This window comes from Rutidosis leptorrhynchoides, chromosome 3 (assembly GCF_046630445.1).
Source record: "Rutidosis leptorrhynchoides isolate AG116_Rl617_1_P2 chromosome 3, CSIRO_AGI_Rlap_v1, whole genome shotgun sequence".
NCBI lineage: Eukaryota > Viridiplantae > Streptophyta > Magnoliopsida > Asterales > Asteraceae > Rutidosis > Rutidosis leptorrhynchoides.
Window position 1 is genome coordinate 81305133 of NC_092335.1, and position 22079 is coordinate 81327211.

The window sequence follows — 22079 nt, forward strand, 5'->3', positions numbered from 1 at the left end:
TCCGGTGGTAGATGAAAAAGAAGAATGACAGATATGAAAGTTAAGAGTATATCAAGAATCAATACTGGATGAAGCATATTAACGAATGCTTTAAAGTATGAATTGGGGAGAAAGACTAGAAGGTGTGAGCTGTGAAATAAAGAAACGAAGGGGGTGGATTTATAGTAAAATATCAGACAGAGAAATCGAGACAGAATATCGCATTTAATCAAATAAGATCATGATTTCCTTAATCGCCGAAGAACCAAATCTTATTGCAAAGATTTTCTTTAAATTCCATGAATTCCGAAAATCAATCATAACTACGTCATCGGTTAAAACGAATATACGTTTACTCATTTCACTCTCTTGCGATAACTTCACTTATACTCTTCGCGTAATCAAATTGTTTTATCTATATTACTCAATGATGATAAAACTCTATTTATCAACTCATATTCGTCATAAAAACATTTTTAAAGTTAGCCATGACGACCTCGATCAAATTTCGGGACGAAATTTCTTTAACGGGTAGGTACTGTGACGACCCGAAAATTTCCGACCAAATTTAAACCTAACCTTTATATGTTTCCGACACGATAAGCAGAATTTGTAATGTTGAATCTCAAAAAGTTTGGAACTACATTCATGTAATCAATTACCCTTTGACCGTGTTCGACGATTCACGAACAATTATGTGTATATAGATCTGTATATATAATATATAATAACTGAAAACATTAACAAAGTATTTGATATATATGATACTTTACATGAACGTATTTGTTTCGATATATTTATCGACAGAATTAAGAGATAATATCAAATGATTGAATTATCAGATACATTATGATATGATTACGGGCCAATGTTATGAGGTCCACTGTGATTTAAGAAATCTATTCTTTTTGACAATATTCGGAAAATGGTAAAGTGATCTATAAGTAAGAACGTGGAGTGTAAATAACTTAGATGTTGGATATCGACAAGTTAAGTAACTCGACATTTTTCATTAAGATGATTTCATACGTTTATTAAACCTTTGGACTTTATCCCATGCTTCACCAACAGACTGTAATTTAAAAACTTGAAACCTATTATGAATATATATAATTCTACTTTTCTAAAATGTTTTATGATATAACGATTTATATTAATATTAAATATATTTATACGCGTATTATACGTACATAGTTTTATACTTTTACTATACTATAACTTTACCTTTACTTTACTTTTACTTTACTTTAACTTTAATAATTCACTTTAATAATTCATACTTTAATAATTCACTTTAATAATTCATACTTTAATAATTCACTTTAATAATTCATACTTTAATAATTCACTTTAATAATTCATACTTTAATAATTCACTTTAATAATTCACTTTAATAATTCATACTTTAATAATTCACTTTAATAATTCAAAAATCTATTATAAATAGAATTCAATAGGTTTTATTATTTCATAGAAACTTGAAAATATATTTCTCTAAACTCTCTCAATCGAATTACACATATATATTTTCTTTGTATTATTTCAAGATATTATTAGTATACATAAAATACTACGGCGGAGTTATATTCAGACGATTTTAAAATAAGTTTTCAAACGGAATAGAGCTAAGGAAATTATGGGTTATAGCTATGGAGGTTATGGGTATTGATCGAGGGTATTGCTCGTGAGGTCAACCTAACATTTATCATTTTCGTTTCGTCTACGTACTTTCCTGCAATATTGAATCTCAATATTGATACGTGAGCACTCATAACTTAACTTTTATATTTTAATAGTGTATCCCTGACTAGTGCTCGAGTATATAGGATTATGCATGCTTGTACATTCGATATTGTCCTTAGATAGGTTTGTTGAATCCTGAATTAGATACATTTGCTACTGAGATAGGGTATATGATATGCATGTCATTGGAAAGCTAGCGAAAAATTAAGAACTTTTCATTTAGATATCAAATGGTTTCGATGAACGGATTAGAAGTTATAGTCAACTGAATTTTAGTATTATTGTTAAAATGATTATTATTACTATCGTCGTTATTATTTTAATAGAAATATCATTGTTATTATAAAATATCATTATTACTATTATGTTAGTATTATCATTTTATCATAATAACATTTTTAGTAAATATAAATATTGTTATTTTTTTAGAATAATAATAATTATTATTACAAAATAATACAACTTTTACTTATTATTATTATGATCAATATTATTTTATCAAATAAATAGGGGATACAAAGATATTTTTCACCATGCGTAATATAATTACATTAATAATACTTACCACTATAGTTTTACGATATTAAGTGAACTTTATAAATTTTACTACTTAAGATATATAAAAGTATATTTTATCATATATAAACGTTAATATAAATTTTTATTAATAAATGACTTTTATTATTATAAAATCTAATAAATATATTTAAATATATAAAATGACTATAGTTAAGTTATATAATAAACACGTATAAATTTTAGAAGTCATTTTGGGTTAAGTTGACTTTTGTTGACTTTTGCATATTAGTCTCGAGCATTAGGATTGTGGTACACTACGACTTGACCTAAATTGTTAGACAGATATTGACCAACATATAAATATATATACTTAATATAGGTTCGTGAATCTGAGGCCAACCTTGCACTTGTTAAATGACGTTATATGTATTTTTACTATGAAATACAGTATGGTGAGTTTCATTTGCTCCCTTTTATATATATTTTTGGGACTGAGAATACATGCGCTGTTTTTATAAATGTTTTACGAAATAGGCACAAGTACTAAAACTAATTCTACGTGGGTTTAAACCAGAAATATACCCTTAGCTTGGTAACATTAAACTACTTGTCTATGTACGGTAGGCGCGAATCCAAAAATAGATCTATTGGGCCTGACAAACCCCATCCTGACTATGGGATGCTTTAGTACTTCGAGGTTATTTTAAACACACCTGATCTGGTGTACTTCAGAGGGTAAAACATGAACGTTAAGGCTTGTTACCGGGTGCCTACAACTTATAGAATACTTTTATACACTTGCGAGTGTAGGATATTTATAGAAACTGAAATCTTGTGGTCTATTACTATTACGGAAATGATTGATTATGATAAACTAATGAACTCACCAACCTTTTGGTTGACACTTTAAAGCATGTTTATTCTCAGGTATTAAAGAAATCTTCCGCTGTGCATTAGCTCATTTTAAGGATATTACTTGGAGTCATTCATGACATACTTTGAAAGACGTTGCATTCGAGTCGTTGAGTTCATCAAGATTAATATTAAGTCAATTATAGTTGGATGTAATATGAAATGGTATGCATGCCGTCAATTTTTGATGTAAAGAAAGTTTGTCTTTTAAAAACGAATGCAATGTTTGTAAAACGTATCATATAGAGGTCAAATACCTCGCGATGTAATCAACTATTGTGAATCGTTTATAATGTATATGAACGGATCCTTTCAACAATAGACTACAAATATTAAAGAAGATAGAAGTAGAGAGCAAAACATAATTTTGTTCAAAATGATGGGGTGATAAATATGGTAGTTTACACCCATATTTATAGCAAATAAGTTATAGTACATGGTAGGTGATACAGTAATAAAATATATAATATTGTCAGCCACAATTGACTTTACAACAATTATTATTAACATTATTATTATATTTATTATCATTATTATTATTCTTATTATTATTTTTAAGATTAATATTATTATTCATATTATTATTATTATTATTATTATTATTATTATTATTATTATTATTATTACAATGAATTATTTTAGTATTATTATAATTATTTTTTTTACAAACAAAAAGTATTTATAAATAAAATGAATATAACTAATTAACTAACAAATTAATAATACAAGAAGTATATTAATAATATTAATGTATAAAGTAGATAATTGTCATTATATGATTTAATATATATATATATATATATATATATATATATATATATATATATATATATATATGAATAATATAGGTTCGTGAATCTGAGGCCAACCCTGCATTTTTTCAGTTGTTCATTATCGTCATATGTATTTTTACTACAAAATAAATAGGTGAGTTTCATTTGCTCCCTTTTTACTCATTACATTTTTGGGCTGAGAATACATGCAAATGCTTTATTAACTGTTTGACAATATTTATATGCATGAGTTTCATTTGATTCCCTTTTACTCTTTACATTTTTGGGACTGAGAATACAGGCGCTGTTTTTACAACTGCTTTATTAAATGTTTTTGAAATATATTTTGAACTGCGAATACATGAAAAGCTTTTATAAATGTATGACGAGATAGACACAAGCAAAACATTCATCGAATGAATTATTATGCAGACAGAAGTTCTGCGGTTTATTATTGAATTATGTGGACATGATAATTGCCACCATTGAATTATGTGGACATGATAATTGCCACCATTGAATTATGTGGACATGATAATTGCCACCAGTTGATGTGAATGTTATATATCGTGAGAATGATTTTATACACAGGTTATGTGTATGTTATTTTTGTGCACAAGATATGTGTACAGTTACTATGATTTATGAAAAATGATTTCGTACACGAGAAATGTGTACTGTATTTAAAAGATATCGCATGTACATTACATGTGGGTATAGGATTCGGGCCCATTTGTAGCATGCAACATTTAAATCTTGTGGTCTATCAAAATGATGATTTTTAATGTTTTATGATAAACTTATGAACTCACCAACCTTTTGGTTGACACTGTAAAGCATGTTTATTCTCATGTATGAAAGAAATCTTCCGCTGTGCATTTGCTCATATTACATGGAGTCGTTCATGGCATATAAAGGTCAGAACCTCGCAATGGGACCAACTGTTGAAGACTTCGTCCAGATGGATTAGGACGGGTCATTTCATATGAGTGAGTAGAGGGGCGACTTCTCCTATAGGCGTATTAGTAATATAAAAAAAATAGTCAAAGTCCATTTGAATTCGAATTCAATTCTATTTCACAAGTGTTTTGACTAGTGACTAAAAGCCCAGACGTACCATGTGGCGGAACGAGAAATATTTGATTAGGTGGGCAAAAAAAAGAAGTAAATGTAGTACATTACAAAAGGAGTTAATGTACTACGGTGAAAACAGTTCGGTTCGACGGCATTTAAGCATTTTAAAATTATCAATAACAACAGGAGTTAAATTTTTCGGCAATTTTACATTCAACATATATCAACTTCAACTTCAACTTCAACTTTACTTTACAATGCGTAGTTGTTTAAGCTAATTCTTATCTTCAATACAGAGCTTTCACACACAACAGTCAACCGGTGTATTTTATTTTAAACAAAATATATCATACTCCACTAAAGACCCTATGTGGTGCAATCGTGACTCGTGAGCAAATGTTAACATATTCTGGGCTTAGGTTCGATACACAACTTTCAAGTAAAGAGAATCGAATATGAAGATAATTGAATATAAAGAGAATTGAATTGAACAAAGTAGTAAAAAGATACCCGAGTATTATAATTGAATTTTGGAATTGTCGTCTACTCGTCTTGTCGATATTCGATAGCAGTTTCAAGTTTGGAATTGGAAGGTGTATTTTGATTATTGAAGAAAACTAGTTGTGGAGCTCTCGCTTCGCGCCAGGGGCTCCGTTTTGAATGCGAGTTAAAAAAAAAAAGTCTTGATCTATTTTGTAAAAAAAAAATTTTTCGACATAACATTGAAGGCTGTTCCTTTTGTGAAAGTTGCTTCTTTTAGCGTTCAGGTTTTATTTAAAAAAAAAAAAAGTTAGTAAAGTGGGGGTTCGATTTGTATTTTAATAAAAGTTAGTGGGTTAAGTTTGTGAAATTTGAAAAAAACTTTACGTATAAAGTGGGGGTTCGATTTGTATTTTAATAAATGATAGGGGGTTAAGTTTGTGAAAATTGAATATTAGTAAAAAAAAAAGTTAGTAAAGTGGGGGTTCGATTTGTATTTTAATAAAAGTTAGGGGGTTAAGCTTGTGAAATTTGGGGAAAAATATACGTGTAAAATGGGGGGTTCGATTTGTATTGTAATGAAAGTTAGGGGATTAAGTTTGCGAAAGTGAAAAAATGAATAGTACTATTCCGTTTCACTTTAACTTTTAGATATAGGTATATAATACGTACGGTAGTTTACCAATTGGGGCTAATTAGATCAATTAAAAAATAAGGCTTGCAATTTAAGGAGGCCCATTAAGTTAAGATATAAATAATATTAGCCCATGAAAAATTATAAAAAGATGCCAACTTTATTTCCTCACACTCCGTTTCCTTTACAAAACCCCCTGAAACTCACGGTTGCTTTCTTTAGCACAATTTCAAACAACTGTAATCCAACATTATCACAATCATCATCAACAATGTCAAATTCGGATCTTAACCCGGATTCAACCTCATACCTCTCATTCGATTCATCTCTCCAAGACGGAACCACCCGAGTCATCACCACCCTCGCCGCCGCCGTTGAGGTCCGTTCACTTTCTCTTAATCCCCTCCGGCAACTGACCGGAAGTTTACTAGATATAAAGCAAGATGTAGTTACAGTTATACTCAATTGCAGAAAAGACATTTGGGATGATCATCAGTTGTTCTTATTAGTTAAAGATTACTTCGAACTCACCTTACAAACCCTAGATTTCTGCACATCACTTAACAATTGTTTGAAAGAATTTCGATCCACTTTATCAGTTTTTGAACTTGCGATTGATCGATACAATGCCGGTACTAATCACTTAACAACTATTGAACAATTCAAAGAATTTAAAGAATTAGACCGCCCGTTTACTAACGAGTTTTTCGGACGGTTTGAATCTGTTAATAACAAGCAAATTACTTTGTTAAAGAGTCTGCGAGGTCAAAGGGGTAAAGTTGATAAGAAATTGAAGTCAACAGAAAATTGGAGGAAATTGAGTATTATGGTATTTGCGATAGCGTTTATTGCGGGTTTTTTTTGGTTGGTGATGGTTACCTCTATTTCTGCACCACCTTTAGTGATGGCATTGATGCCGTTATTGATTCTGACAGTTGCAGCGCAGCTAGGGTGGTCGATGGGGAAATGGGTTAATTCGTTGTGGGATAAGTATGAAAAGGTGTTTAGGGATCAAATGGAAATTATTATTGCGATGGATGTAGGGAGTAATGTGGCGATCAAATATCTGGATAAGGTCAAAGTTCATGTTGATAAATTGGGCGAATATATGGAAACTATGTTGAAGAATGTCGATTTTGCGATTAACGACAAGGGTCAGGAGGCGATGGGGATGGTGGTGGATGAGATGAAGAGTACGATGAATGTGTTTGCGAAAACAATTGGGGATTTGAGTGAGCATTCGGGTAAGTGTATAAGGGATGTAAGGAACGCAAGAACTATGATTTTGAAGAGGATTATTAAGCATTCTAGTGAGTCATTTTAGGGTGATATGTTGTTTTCTAATGAAAAATCTTATGCATTAGCTATTAGCATAGATATGTTAGGTCATGAATAGTGTCTTTGGATGCTGGGAATCAAAAAGAGAGAACAATTACAAGAAAGTAGTTAACTTTGTAGATTTTATAGTTTGAGTATGATATGGTAAATCCGAGTAGGGGTTAGCAGCTAGCTTATTTCAAAGACAACATGCTCATTAAATGTTAGTTTACATTTTTAAAAAAAATATTGTACGATATATGTCATAATTTGTTTGGGTATGAAGATTGAAGAGGTGGTTATCAGTTAGATAACATGCTAAGCTAGAAGAGTGTGGATCAAAAGAACCAAAACTGCCTATTAGTATTTATGAATTCAACCAAATCCATGAGTTAGTTAAAATTACTAAAGATATATAAATAATACAGTGAATGAGTGAATTCTTTTTGCTAATTTCAGTCTCTAGCCTGAACTGATATTCATTTTTCTTGTATAGTAAATTTGATGAAGTTGTAAAAACAAAGTGGGAGAGCCATAAAATAGGAGAGAAAATAGAAGAGAATGTAGGTATTTGGGGGAAATTAGTGGGCAACATGCATTCCTTTATTTTAGTGAGTAATGCTCCATTAATTAGTTTAAGGTGATGAATATTCTTATTGCAGATAACCACACAACCTTAATGATTATTAAACTCATTCTCTAATGTTAAATACTCTCAACCAAGCATATGCCCGTTCTTGTTTTCAAATAACATTTATAGCAGATAGCAGAATAAGTAAATATTGTTCTTTTTCTCAAATACATCTGTTGGACGGTGGTCCAAATAAGTGACAAACATTTATTAAGATAAATTGGAATTGTCTTTTGCTAGAAAAGTTGAAAATTGCATTTGCATGAAATGCATGTGGCTTACTAATTGAGAATAGTGTTTACCAACCATTTTGGTGTCATGCATGTTGAAAGTCAAAGAAAGAAGGCTGATTTTCTTATAGCTTTTCACATGGGGTAGGTATGGGTGATAATTAGCGATGAATATGCATGTAAATGTGCATTATAAATAGAGGTTCATGCAGAAGGTTATATGCATCCAAGAGCGGGATCAAGTGATCCGGAGAGGATTAAAGTATCACAAAGGAAAACACAGTTGATCGATAATATTAACGGAGAGTGTGTATTTGTGAGGTTGAGAGTTTTATTCTTGTAAGGAGTGTAAAAGAGTGTACGAGAAACTTAGATTTTATACTAAAATCTAAGGGGCTTGGGTTTGGGTTTAACTCATATTGTACTTTTTTCTTGTACCGGATTCTTTTATATTATAAGAATAAAGGAGACTCTTGGGGTGGACGTAGGCAGAGTTTTGCCGAACCGCGTTAAATCGTCGTGTTATCAGTTACTTTATTTTGCATTATATTATTTCTCGCAAGTTTGTCTCAAACAAATTATATCCTAGCTTCCGCTAGTGTGAGTGCGCTAGACAAATTGTCATAACAAGTGGTATCAGAGCATCCAGGTGTTTCGGATAGTTTTTTTTGTTTGGAGATGGCGAGAAACGGCGGTATGCAATTTAAGATGGAGCCATTTGAGATGGCAGATGACGATTGGTATATTATTGAACACATGGATGTGTTTAATGGTCTGGTTAATCAACTTGAATAAGTTGAGGTTTAAAGGAGGAAGAAGATAAGACCCTTATTCTTCTTGCCTCTCTTCCCAGTTCGCAGGATAAGAGACGAAGATTCGATGACCGTTTTGAGCATGAGTTTGCTATGGTTGGTCATGGAAGGGGAAGGTTTGCCGAGAAGAGATCTAGTGATAACAGTAGGTCTAGATCAGGAGACGGCGTGAAGGGTATCCAGTGCTTCAAATGTCAAGAGTGGGGTCACTACAAGAAGGATGTCCACTCTGGAAGAATGGTGAAGGTAAATCTGGGGGTTCATCGGCTGCGGTAGCAGTTAATGTACCGGTGGGAGATGTTCTCACAGTCTTCAAAAGTTCTACTTCTGCTCAAGATGAGGTCCTGATGACGGGAGAGAAGTATGAGAGTTTATATCGCCTAGTAGCGAGTACAAGATGTACTCATGTCTCGAAGGTTTTGAAAGTATGCATGCGGGAAACAGGTCGGGAACATGTTGGGACATGTTTGACTGAGGTAGACGATGATGAGAAGGAAAATCCTACTGTAGTGGAAGAGGTAATTCGAGACTCCTCTCCTGTGTCAACTAGGTAAGTTGACAGGGTCAGCTGCTGTGACAACCCGAAAATTTTTGACCAAATTTAAACTTTATCTTTAAATGATTTAATGTTTTCGACACGATAAGCAAAGTCTGTAATGTTGAGTCACGAAAGTTTTGGAACTATATTCATGTAATCAATTATTCTTTGACTGTTCTCGACGATTCACGAACAATATATATATATATATATATATATATATATATATATATATATATATATATATATATATATATATATATATATATATATGATTTCAAGTTATTTAGTAAAAGATAGTAACATTCGATTATTGATTCGATTAATATTTAGATAAGTTAACTAAAACGTTTAAGACAAACCAGTAAAACACTAATTTGCTACAGTATTTTCGAATTGCTACAGTACCCTAAAAGCTACAGTGTTTTCGAAAATCACTATTTGCTACAGTAAAACTCTCAACCTCACAAATACACACTCTCCGTTGATATTATCGATCAACTGTGTTTTTCCTTTGTGATACTTTGATCCTCTCCGGATCACTTGATCCAAGAGCGGGATCAAGTGATCCGGAGAGGATCAAAGTATCACAAAGGAAAAACACAGTTGATCGATAATATCAACGGAGAGTGTGTATTTGTGAGGTTGAGAGTTTTATTCTTGTAAGGAGTGTAAAAGAGTGTACGAGAAACTTAGATTTTATACTAAAATCTAAGGGGCTTGGGTTTGGGTTTAACTCATAGTGTAATTTTTTCTTGTACCGGGTTCTTTTATATTATAAGAATAAAGGAGACTCTTGGGGTGGACGTAGGCAGGGTTTTGCCGAACCACGTTAAATCATCGTGTTATCAGTTACTTTATTTTGCATTATATTATTTCTCGCAAGTTTGTCTCAAACAAATTATATCCTAGCTTCCGCTAGTGTGAGTGCGCTAGGCAAATTGTCATAACAAGTGGTATCAGATCATCCAGGTGTTTCGGATAGTTTTTTTGTTTGGAGATGGCGAGAAACGGCGGTATGCAATTTAAGGTGGAGCCATTTGAGATGGCGGATGACGATTGGTATATTATTGAACACATGGATATGTTTAATGGTCTGGTTAATCAATTTGAATAAGTTGAGGTTTAAAGGAGGAAGAAGATAAGACCCTTATTCTTTTTGCCTCTTTTCCCAGTTCGCAGGATAAGAGACGAAGATTCGATGACCGTTTTGAGCATGAGTTTGCTATGGTTGGTCATAGAAGGGGAAGGTTTGCCGAGAAGAAATCTAGTGATAACAGTAGGTCTAGATCAGGAGACGGCGTGAAGGGTATCCAGTGCTTCAAATGTCAAGAGTATGGTCACTACAAGAAGGATGTCCACTCTGGAAGAATGGTGAAGGTAAATCTGGGGGTTCATCGGCTGCGGTAGCAGTTAATGTACCGGTAGGAGATGTTCTCACAGTCTCCAAAAGTTCTACTTCTGCTCAAGATGAGGTCCTGATGACGGGAGAGAAGTATAAGAGTTTATATCGTCTGGTAGCGAGTACAAGATGTACTCATGTCTTGAAGGTTTTGAAAGTGTCCATGCTGGAAACAGGTCGGGAACATGTTGGGACATGTTTGACCGAGGTAGACGATGGTGAGAAGGAAAATCCTACTGTAGTGGAAGAGGTGATTCGAGAGTCCTCTCCTGTGTCAACTAGGTAAGTTGACAGGGTCAGCTGCTGTGACAACCCAGAAATTTTTGACCAAATTTAAACTTTATCTTTAAATGATTTAATGTTTTCGACACGATAAGCAAAGTCTGTAATGTTGAGTCACGAAAGTTTTGGAACTATATTCATGTAATCAATTATTCTTTGACTGTTCTCGACGATTCACGAACAATATATATATATATATATATATATATATATATATATATATATATATATATATATATATATATATATATATATATATATATATATATATATATATATATATATGATTTCAAGTTATTTAGTAAAAGATAGTAACATTCGATTATTGATTCGATTAATATTTAGATAAGTTAACTAAAACGTTTAAGACAAACCAGTAAAACACTAATTTGCTACAGTATTTTCGAATTGCTACAGTACCCGAAAAGCTACAGTGTTTTCGAAAATCACTATTTGCTACAGTAAAACTCTCAACCTCACAAATACACACTCTCCGTTGATATTATCGATCAACTGTGTTTTTCCTTTGTGATACTTTGATCCTCTCCGGATCACTTGATCACTTGAAATAATAAAATATGTTCGATTGCCATGATAATTCAAATATAATATAGCTCCTGAAATAAATAATATTTTGAGTTTGATAAACTATAAACTCGTTCAATTATCAAGACTTATACTATGATAATAAACATGTATAGATTTAAAGATCATATTGGGTCAGGTTGACTTTTGAGATGACTTTTGTTAACTTTTGCATGTCGGTCTCGAGCATTAGGATTGTGATACACTATGACCCGACCTATCTTATTAGACATGTATTGATCAACATATGTTCTCTAGGTTGAGATCTACGATTAATTTTGCATTCCGAGTTTCGGTCACATTTCAGTGAATGACCTTATGTGCTGCTGATTGGTGTCGAAGGGCCGGTCAAAAATAGCCTAATTGCTCTACTTTAGATAGGGATTGTAGGATTCGTTCCACGGGAAGCTATGGTCAACTAGCAAGCAATTTCAGGATTTGTTTGTTTGTGATTAACTAAAATTAACTAAAGTAAAGACTAGATTAACAATTACTAAGCAAGTGTAAACTTTGAGTATTTAAGAGCATAAACAATGAGCTAATTAAAAAGGTTGTAATCAATTGGATGGAAGTCTTTATCCCTTCACAATCCCAATCTAACATGCATTCATTCAAACAAGTATTATGTTTAGCAAGTATTGATCAAATCTCATAGACAAGATTTCTTAGGCTTATCAATTCTAACTATCTTGGGATTGAATCATGCAACCTAGACACTATGTCTTTATCCTTAATCTAATTAACACTAAGTTGGATCAAGAACACAATGTTAAATCACTATAATTCAACTTGCAATAATCACAATCAATAATACTTGAATTGATCAATAAACAATTGGTTTATAATATCACAATTCAAAAGACATAAGTTTCATAACATTACAAACCACATAAACTTGAATGAAAAGAATACATGTATCAATTGTTCATGGAAGGAATAAAGTGAAAGAAACTAGCCAAGCATGTTGGTGATGATGATCATGGTTGCTTCTTGAAGTTGCATGAAGAACACTCCTTGAAACCTAGCTTGAATCTTGATTTGATGATGATTAATGGTGCGTTTTTGTGTGTTTGGTGCTCTAAAAACTGATGGAAGATGCCCCCAAATTCGTAGCCTAGGGTTTCTATTATATAGGGGTGAAATAGGGTAAACCCCAAGCATTAAATCCCTCAAATTCGGCCTTAAATTTTATCCAAAAATAGCTTCAGCCGCAAATTACGCTCACCGGGCGCCTACATGCGCCCAGCCGCAAAAACCAGCCGCCTCCTTTTGTCAGTTTTTCACCTGAAAGTGTTTTTGGTACCAGTCAGGCGCCTACATGCGCCCCCAGCCGGCTCCTTGCGGCTGGGCTTCAGTTTTTGCCTTTCTTGCTTGTTTTTACCATCGTTTTCGCGTTCTCGTCCCAAATCGTTACTCATTATAAAAACCTCATGAAATAACTTTTTAAACCTCAAATATACACATATTATTCACCTCTTAACATCAATGATGATCAGCTTTTAAGACCCGATCAACTCCCCCACACTTATCATTGTTTGTCCTCAAACAATTCCAAACAAAATCTTCGACTCAAACCTTTAATTAAGCTTTTTAACAACTGATAAATCTTCAAAGGATTGTATAAAATCGCAACGTCTTGAACTCAATGTGAAACATAAATTCTTCCGACGTGGCTCTCACTTAATCAACATTAACTTCTCGATTATGTGAACATCTCGTCTCGAGCAAATACTTCAAAAATGTAACAAAACTTCAAACTTGGTGATCTTCAAATAAAACATAAGTCAAGTGAGAGCCATCTGCCATATGAACTAGATAAAAGAACCATATACCGTCAATTCCATATTTTGTTTTAAAGGTTGGTGTGCCAGAGTGTCCGAAGACACCCTTTTTGGTTCTCCCGGTGTTTTAGGATCACGGCACTCATCTCATGCCCCAACAACTCCTCCGGTGACTCTCAGAGCAGGGTGGACAATCGACGAAGGGGCGTGGAATTTAAGTCCCACGTGACTTATAATGAGAAATAATTTTTGTGGATTTAGCCCCATCTAGCTCTATTTTTAGCGGTATTATACGCCCCAACAAGGCTCTCGTGTAAAAATATTTATCCAGCCCCTATGCTGGCTGTTTTATGGATTTGGCTCCATCGAGCTCTCGTTTTGTGGTTTTAGCCCCAAGCATGGCTCTCGTGTAGGAATATTTATCCAGCCCCTAAACTGGCTGTTTTGCAGCGAACTGCGGGTATGGCTAGTGTCATCCACAGCTAATCTTGGTTTTGGATAGCGACACAGAACAAGTTCAAGCACTAGCATTTGTTCCCGGTATCGAAACAAAATGTGAATGAACAGGAAATGACATTTTTTACCTTTCACTTTCGTCAATTCATGGGTAAAAAGCTGCACTAAAAAGTGCTTGCGAAGCGTAAATCGGAAGACTTTACTTTTTAACTTTACCATTTGAAAAATCTTTATTAATTTAAGTGCTAACAACCAACTTCTTCTTAATACCCAATAACACCATACCACTTCACTTATTCTTTCAACTCTTTTTCTTTTTCTTTTTTTTCACAGAAATCACACTTGATTTATTATAAAATTATGATTAAAAATTTTGTTCAATCGCAATAATCATAATGTTTTTAAAAATTAAGCTTCAAACCCCAAGTAATGTATCTCAAAAAGAAAATTTTAATTTTTCCCTCTCCCCCACACTTGAATCATGCTACGCCCTCGTACGCATGTGTAGAGTATTATAATATTTATGTAAAAAGTAAAAAGGGAAAATCTAACACATTACCGAGATAATCGCAAGTCATCCAATAGTAACCATCGCACATCATTTTGATTCATCATCACACATTCCATTTTATTACGTTTATCCTTCCATTACAACTTAGAAAAGAAAAACAAAAGAAAAAGTGTAAAATCTAACTAGCCCACTTTCGGAGGGATCCGCTTTAAACCACCCGATTCCCTCGGGTGGACAAGTTTTTTCTCGTGAGGGCTTGCAGTGAACATACCCACAAAGTTCATTTACCTACTAAATAAGAAAAATAAATAAATAAAATAAAAGAAAAGAAAAGAAAATTGTACATACGGATTTTATTACACACGGAGCACCGGACCTGAATTGAATCAGTGAGGCTCATCCCGTCCTATGATCGGGACCAAATACACTTTCGAAGATGGCTCTTGGACAATGCCGACATGTCAAACACACTCTTCCTTCCTTCCTCTCTAGCACGCTCCATATGGTCGGGAAGTGATTCCGGCTGTTGGAAAAATAACGGTGGGTCGATACACGGTGCAGGTGGTTCAACATACTCCGCTTCTTCAGGAAGAGATGAAGCATAGTTAATATAATCAACCGGCTCATAATAAGGAGTAACCATACGGCCATTCATTACATCGTCATATTGTCGTCTACGATTATCCCGAACATAATCCCGTTGCCTATAATACTCGGTCAAATAAAGTTGAGCCCGGGCGGTCTCAAGAGCTCTAGCACTATTCTCTTCCATCCAAATCAACCTTTCTTCCTCAATCATAACATACCGGTTTCTCCTTCTGCTCGTACCTTCCTCATTCGGGTCGTAATCCTCGTCACCCACGTCATCCGCTCTTGCTACACCTTCCCTAATACACTCCTCCGTACTCATTGAATGTGCTTCCTCATTATCCGATCCTAACACATAGTCATTCGCTAGCCTATGAATATGAATCTCCTCATTATCCCAATCCTCAATTCTATACACATTCCCTTGGTGGTTAAAAGTCAACCCAACAACGTTATCCCTCATATATTGTATCTTTGCTACGAAGGGTATTGTACTTGTTGGAACTCCTTGATTTTTAAACAAGAAAAACGACAAAAATCGGGCATATGGAATAATAGCCCTTGACTTCACCAAATCTCGACACTCCCAAATCCAGCACATCATCAATAACCTCAAGGATGGCACCACCGAATTAGTAACCATGGCATATAACAAAGGAAGCTCATACAACCGAACCTCAGTTAAGTCACTTCTTCGAGGCAGTATGTTACTTGTAATCACCGTTAAGAGAAGTTTGGGCACTATCTTTAACCGCTTCTTTTCTAGCGTGAACCTATGCATTAGCATACCCGGTGGCACATGGAACAACTCCCGAATCATTTCATCATATCTATCCGCTGGGGGTTCAAACAGTTGCTCCCTTGTGGGATAATCATATTCAGTTCGGCCTTGTAAATCAATACCCGCATCATATTGCAATTTCGAGTGTGCTAATTGGTTGAACGTCTCCATTATTAGTGGAATCTCCATGTTATTCACTTTCCCAACTAATCTAAGTGTCATAGGGAAATCATCTCCTTCTTCCCATTTCAACGTGGACATCCACTTAAGAACATGATTCGGATAACCTACATTATACTTGATCGGGATTTGATTGTCATCCCAACCACATATCACTGGCTTAAGTGCCGCCTCCCAACCTCACTTTTGAAAAACCGTAAAGACACCATACCTTCTCCATGATACCCGAGTTAAATCCCTCTCATATAACATCCCTTTTAACAACATGGTCTTTCTTTGCAAGTATAATTGGGCTTGTGCCTCATACGGTGCCTCTTTAAGCCTTGGAAAATCCGCCAAGTCCAAGTTAGAATTTGAAGCCTCAACTACTTCTTTACCTTTACCTCCTCGTGCTCGTTTCATTATTCCTGAAAAACAACACTTAATCACACAATTAGTATCCCAATAAACGTTCACTCTACATGTAGTTGCTTAAATAATAATCATTGAAGTTACAAAGCAATACATGCATTCTTAACTTTTATCTTCGAATCTTATTTCAACTACAATTACAAAATCATGCACTTTTAACTTCTAAAACACCCCACTTCATCACTTCTAAACTCCTAAAGCCATATACATCTACTTATTCATGCTTGCTTCAAGAGATATCATACTTATGCCACTAAATTTCTTTATCATCATCAAGGTATGCAATAAACACAAAAGAAACTCACAATACATAATTGATTTAATCTTAAGAAGTCAAACCTAGTCAACTACTATCAAGTAATTTCTCAAGTTCACCCTAAATCATGAAACAATTATGTAAACATAACCTAACACATGCTATTAAATAAAACAAGTCTAATTTAACAATGAATCAACAAAACACTAACAATTTCAAACTTAGACATACCCTAAAACATCCAATTAGACAAACAAAATTAAATAAAATAAGGCATGAACAAGCATACTAGTAAATTCGGACCTTACACAAACCCTAAACATAATTAACATCAACAATTAAAATTAAACAAAGAAAAAGAGAAAAGAACATAGGAATTGAAGTACCTTGATGAATGATTGAAACAAACTACTCAATTATTGGCAAAATTTACCCAAACTTGAAAACCCTTGAATTTAGGTTTAATTAAACCCAAAAATCTTTGATTTTGATGATAGTTTGATGTTTAGATGATGTTATGTTATGGTTATTTGATGGATTATAAGTAGATTTGGTGAAAAAAAATCAAAAATCTTGAGTTTTTGGGTGAGAGCCGTCGACTAGCGGTAGGATAGAAGTGGGTTTTAATTTTTTTTTTTTCATAAGAGCTGTCGGGATTAATTTTTTCTTTGACCCCCTCCCATACTTAGAGCAAAGCATTATCCTCAATACTATAAAATAGAGATAGTGCATAAGTTTAACCCGACTCCCTCATAAATGTGGTCCTTTTTCCGCCCGTATGTACGAAAAATAAAAACAAAAACAAAAATAAAGCTTACAAACTTTACAAGAGGGTGCGGTATTTATTTTCGAGTCGCGCACTCGACTCCTCTTCCGTATTTAGCAATTGTTGGGATCCTCGACTCCGGTGGTGCTAGAGCCGAATCCATCTTCCATACGGAGCGTGATCATGTTATCTTCATCTTTAATTATCAAAGTCCCCGTATCAAAATCTAGTGACATCCTTGCGGTTGCTAGAAATCCTCGTCCCAATACAATTGGAGTGTTTGCATCCGGTTCACAATTCATAATGAAGAAATCTTCTTTATAACCAACACCGTGAATAATGAAAAGAACATCTTCTGCAACCATGATTGGGTCATCAACCGTTTGATTTCCAAATCGAATACTCGTATTAGTTCGAACCAACTCCCGGATGCCTATTGATTTTGCAACCTTAGTTAGCATCATATTAACACTTGCACCCAAATCTAGCAAAGCCCTGTAAGTCTTTTTCTTTTTAAATTGACACATAACCAAAAACTCGCCCGGATCTCTATACTTAATGCGAGGTTTGAATTCACATTTTGGTTTGGATTCACTTTTTGGTTTGGACTCAACGTATTCAACTTCAATTGTCCACCCCTCATCATCAACAAAAGATGTTTTGGTGTTGTTCATGAATCTTTCCGTGTTTTCTTTTCCCCACATACTTTCAAGCGTCTTATAAATCTCCTCTATATCCACATCCGGTTCTTTTTCTACTTTGGGTGTTTCCGTAACCGTGTTAACATAAATGGTTTCATCTTTGCTCGAACCCTCATCACTCGTCGTCTTCAATTTTCTTTCCCAGTAGAGATGAAAAGACTTTTCTTCTTCAATTATTTCTAGAAGTACTTCACGTTCTTCCGGACTTAACTCGAACAATATCTTCTCGGTTAACTTGTGGTCACTCCTATCTTTCTTGAACTCCTTACACTTTTGTTTCATGGAGTCATACATAATTTTAGCTCGTTCATCTTCGCTTAACTCAAAGTCTAAGCGTTGATCGAAGCGAATACCTCCACACTCAACACTTTGATAGATTTCGTCCATGTCTATAGTATCCTATACCATTTCTTCACTAACTACTTTATTTGTGTTAACCTATTGTATCCCAAGCATCATACAATAACCCTCATCAAATTCTCTCTCAACTATATATGCCGAAGGAAAACGCATATTTTTCGAATTACAAAATCTAAAAGTTCCGTTTCCTCCTTCAAAAGTGATAGAACCTGCACCCGGGTCTATTTTACAATCCGCGGTTGCAATGAATCCACGCCCAACTAACAATGGAACATCTTCATCCGTAGGCATATAAAAATGGTGAATGGTACTTCAAGGAAAACACCTTTCACACTAACCATCACATCACGAAGTACACCAAGTGCCTGACACTTAGTATTGTTGCCAAGTGTGATGACCGCATCAGATTTAGTCAACGAACATAAAGAACATTTGTCATGAAATAATTGCTTGTACGTCACGTATGACATGATATTAATTGTAGATCCCGTATCGGCAATCACCTTGAATTCACGATGATTGTTAGCAAAGTGGGGTAAGACCCCAATGAAACTCAATTCGAACAATACTTCCCCTGGATCTTCTTCTTGACGACGGAACTCCGGCCTTACCTTAACATCTTCTTCCAATGACAACTTTTCATAAAACTCATCAAAACATTCATCTGAAATAACCTCAGACACCTCATCCTCGGGCGCATCATCAAATCGCCCATCATCATCCCAAACGTCACAATTGGGCATACGAATAATAGTAACATTTTGATCAAGCCACGCATCAATGTTCTCTTTACTAACATAATTCTTTGATTCATTCACCCGACTTGTTCTAAGTTGATGGACTTTCATGGGTTTAAACCGAATTGTTTCAACTACCCTAGCATCATCAAGCGACAAACCGGAAGCAATTTTCAATCGTTGCCCATTAACTAAGAACAGTTCCCCACCTTTTGGATCTTTTATTTCAATTGCCCCATACGGAGTAACCTTGGTAACCACATAGGGACCGTTCCACTTACTTCTCAACTTACCCGCAAATAACTTTAGCCTTGAATTAAACAACCACACATTTTGCCCCACTTCAAACATCCGTCTTACAATTTGCTTATCATGAAATGCTTTCGTTTTCTCTTTGTAAATTTTTAAACTTTCATAAGCATCGCGTCTCAACTCATCCATCGCCGATAGGTCTAACTTTCTTGCTTTTCCTGCCTCATCCATGTTCATGTTCACCTGTTTAATAGCCCATTCTGCACGATGCTCAATTTCAACAGGTAAGTGACATGCCTTCCCATAAACAAGTTGATAAGGTGAAGTACCAATAGGAGTTTTATAAGCTGTCCGGTAAGCCCAAAGTGCATCGTCTAGTCTTAAAGACCAATCTTTGCGATTAGGATTTACGGTTTTTTCTAAAATCCTTTTTAATTCCCTATTAGATACTTCCACTTGCCCACTTGTTTGGGGGTGGTAAGGCGTAGCAATTCGGTGATTTACCCCATAATCCCTTAAAAGTTTAGCAAAATGCGAGTTCTTAAAGTGCGAACCCCCTTCACTAATTATGGCCTTAGGTACACCATGACGACAAAAAATATTTTTCTTAACAAACTTTAGGACAACTTTGTGGTCATTAGTCCGAGTAGCCTCAGCCTCCACCTACTTGGACACATAATCAACGGCTACTAGTATATACTCAAACCCAAAAGAAGGTGGAAAGGGTCCCATAAAATCTATGCCCCAAACATCAAAGATTTCACAAACCAAAATTGGGTTCATGGGCATTTCATTACGCTTATAGATTCCCCCTATCCTTTGACACCTAGCACAATTTTTAACATACTCACATGCGTCTTTAAAAATGGTAGGCCAAAAGAAACCTGAGTCGAGTACTTTGTACCCGGTATTCTTGACTCTGTAGTGTCCTCTGACTCCGTAGTGTCCTCCACATGCAAAAGTATGACAATGAGCTAGAATGTCCTTATGCTCATCTTCCGCCACACATCTTCTTATGATTTGATCGGGTCCAATTCGGTAAAGAACCGGGTCCTCCCAAATATAATGCTTAACATGCGATAAAAAGTAATCCCTCTTGTGCTTGTTCCAATGTTCCGGTATCTTGTTAGTAACCAAATAGTTAACCATATGCGCGAACCAAGGTACCTGCACAACACTAAACAAACACTCGTCCGGGAAATTCTCCTGGATCGGTTTAGCAGGGTCAAATGGTGGCGGGGGTATCCTAGATAAATGGTCGGCTACCACATTCTCTATACCCTTTTTATCCCTTATTTCCAAATCAAACTCTTGTAGCAACAAAATCCACCTAATTAATCTAGGCTTAGACTTTTTCTTCTCAAGCAAGTGCCTTAGGGCACTATGGTTCGAAAAGACAACTACCTTAGACCCCCACAAATATGATCTAAATTTTTCTAAGGCAAACACTACTGCTAATAATTCTTTCTCGGTTGTGGTATAATTCACCTGGGCATTCGAGAACGTCTTACTAGCATAATAGATAACAACCGGTTTCCTATCAACTCTTTGACCCAAAACAGCCCCAGCCACAAAATCACTAGCGTTGCACATAATTTCAAATGGTTTGGCCCAATCTGGTGATTGCAAAATGGGTGCTTCGGTCAACTTACGCTTAAGGGTGTTAAAGGCCTCCTTACATTGGTCATCAAAGTCAACAAGTGCGTCTTTTAATAACAAATTACACAATGGTTTAAATATAACGCTAAAATCTTTGATAAACCTACGATAGAATCCCGCATGTCCCAAAAACGATCTTACCCCCTTAACATTGGTTGGTGGAGGTAATGTGAAAATAAGTTGCACTTTTACCCTATCGACTTCGAATCCCCGTTCAGACACAATGTGTCCCAAAACCACCCCTTCCCTTACCATAAAGTGGCTCTTTTCCCAACTAAGGACAAGGTTGGTCTCGGTACACCTCTGATGTGTGCAGAGGTGTATACGAAATAGTTATATTTTTATTTCAAAATACTATTAAATGCGATACAATTTTACACAAGTTATTTATTTATTTATAGAGTGGATATACCTAAACCTTGCTACAACATTTATAGGCAGTGTACCTAATCGTACAGTAGTGTAGTTTTTAGTAAGTCTGATTCGTTCCACAGGGAGCTAGCCAAGTTTAACGCTATATTTCTAAAACTATATTTGTGTGTATATATATATATATATATATATATATATATATATATATATATATGAGTCGTGTTATTATTATTATTATAAAAAGGGGGGTTTTACCGTTTAATGACCGTTTTGTCGATTTTAAAACTTAATTCGCAATTAAAACCTAATGTAAAATATTAAAAATAAATATAACTTAATTTAAAGCGTAAAGTAAA

At 34.7% G+C, this 22079-nt stretch overlaps 1 protein-coding gene and 1 pseudogene across 1 annotated transcript; one reads left to right on the forward strand and one right to left on the reverse strand.

Moving 5' to 3' along the window:
* Positions 1–6266: 6266 nt before the first annotated feature.
* Positions 6267–9088, forward strand: LOC139900139 (UPF0496 protein At2g18630-like). Its single transcript, XM_071882939.1, has 2 exons — positions 6267–7359; positions 8934–9088. Exons 1-2 carry the CDS (start codon positions 6267–6269, stop codon positions 9086–9088), a joined length of 1248 nt encoding a protein of 415 aa, XP_071739040.1.
* A 9654-nt stretch (positions 9089–18742) lies between these two features.
* LOC139900140 (uncharacterized) lies at positions 18743–21606 on the reverse strand (annotated as a pseudogene).
* Between the last annotated feature and the right edge of the window lie 473 nt (positions 21607–22079).

What these genes read in the sequence shown, in the direction of transcription:
- LOC139900139 (XM_071882939.1), top strand. Translation starts at nt 6,267, where the DNA reads ATGCCAACTTTATTTCCTCACACTCCGTTTCCTTTACAAAACCCCCTG. An exon ending in GGATTTGAGTGAGCATTCGG is followed by an intron (nt 7,360 to 8,933) that starts GTAAGTGTATAA and finishes AAGTGGTATCAG; the next exon opens with AGCATCCAGGTGTTTCGGAT.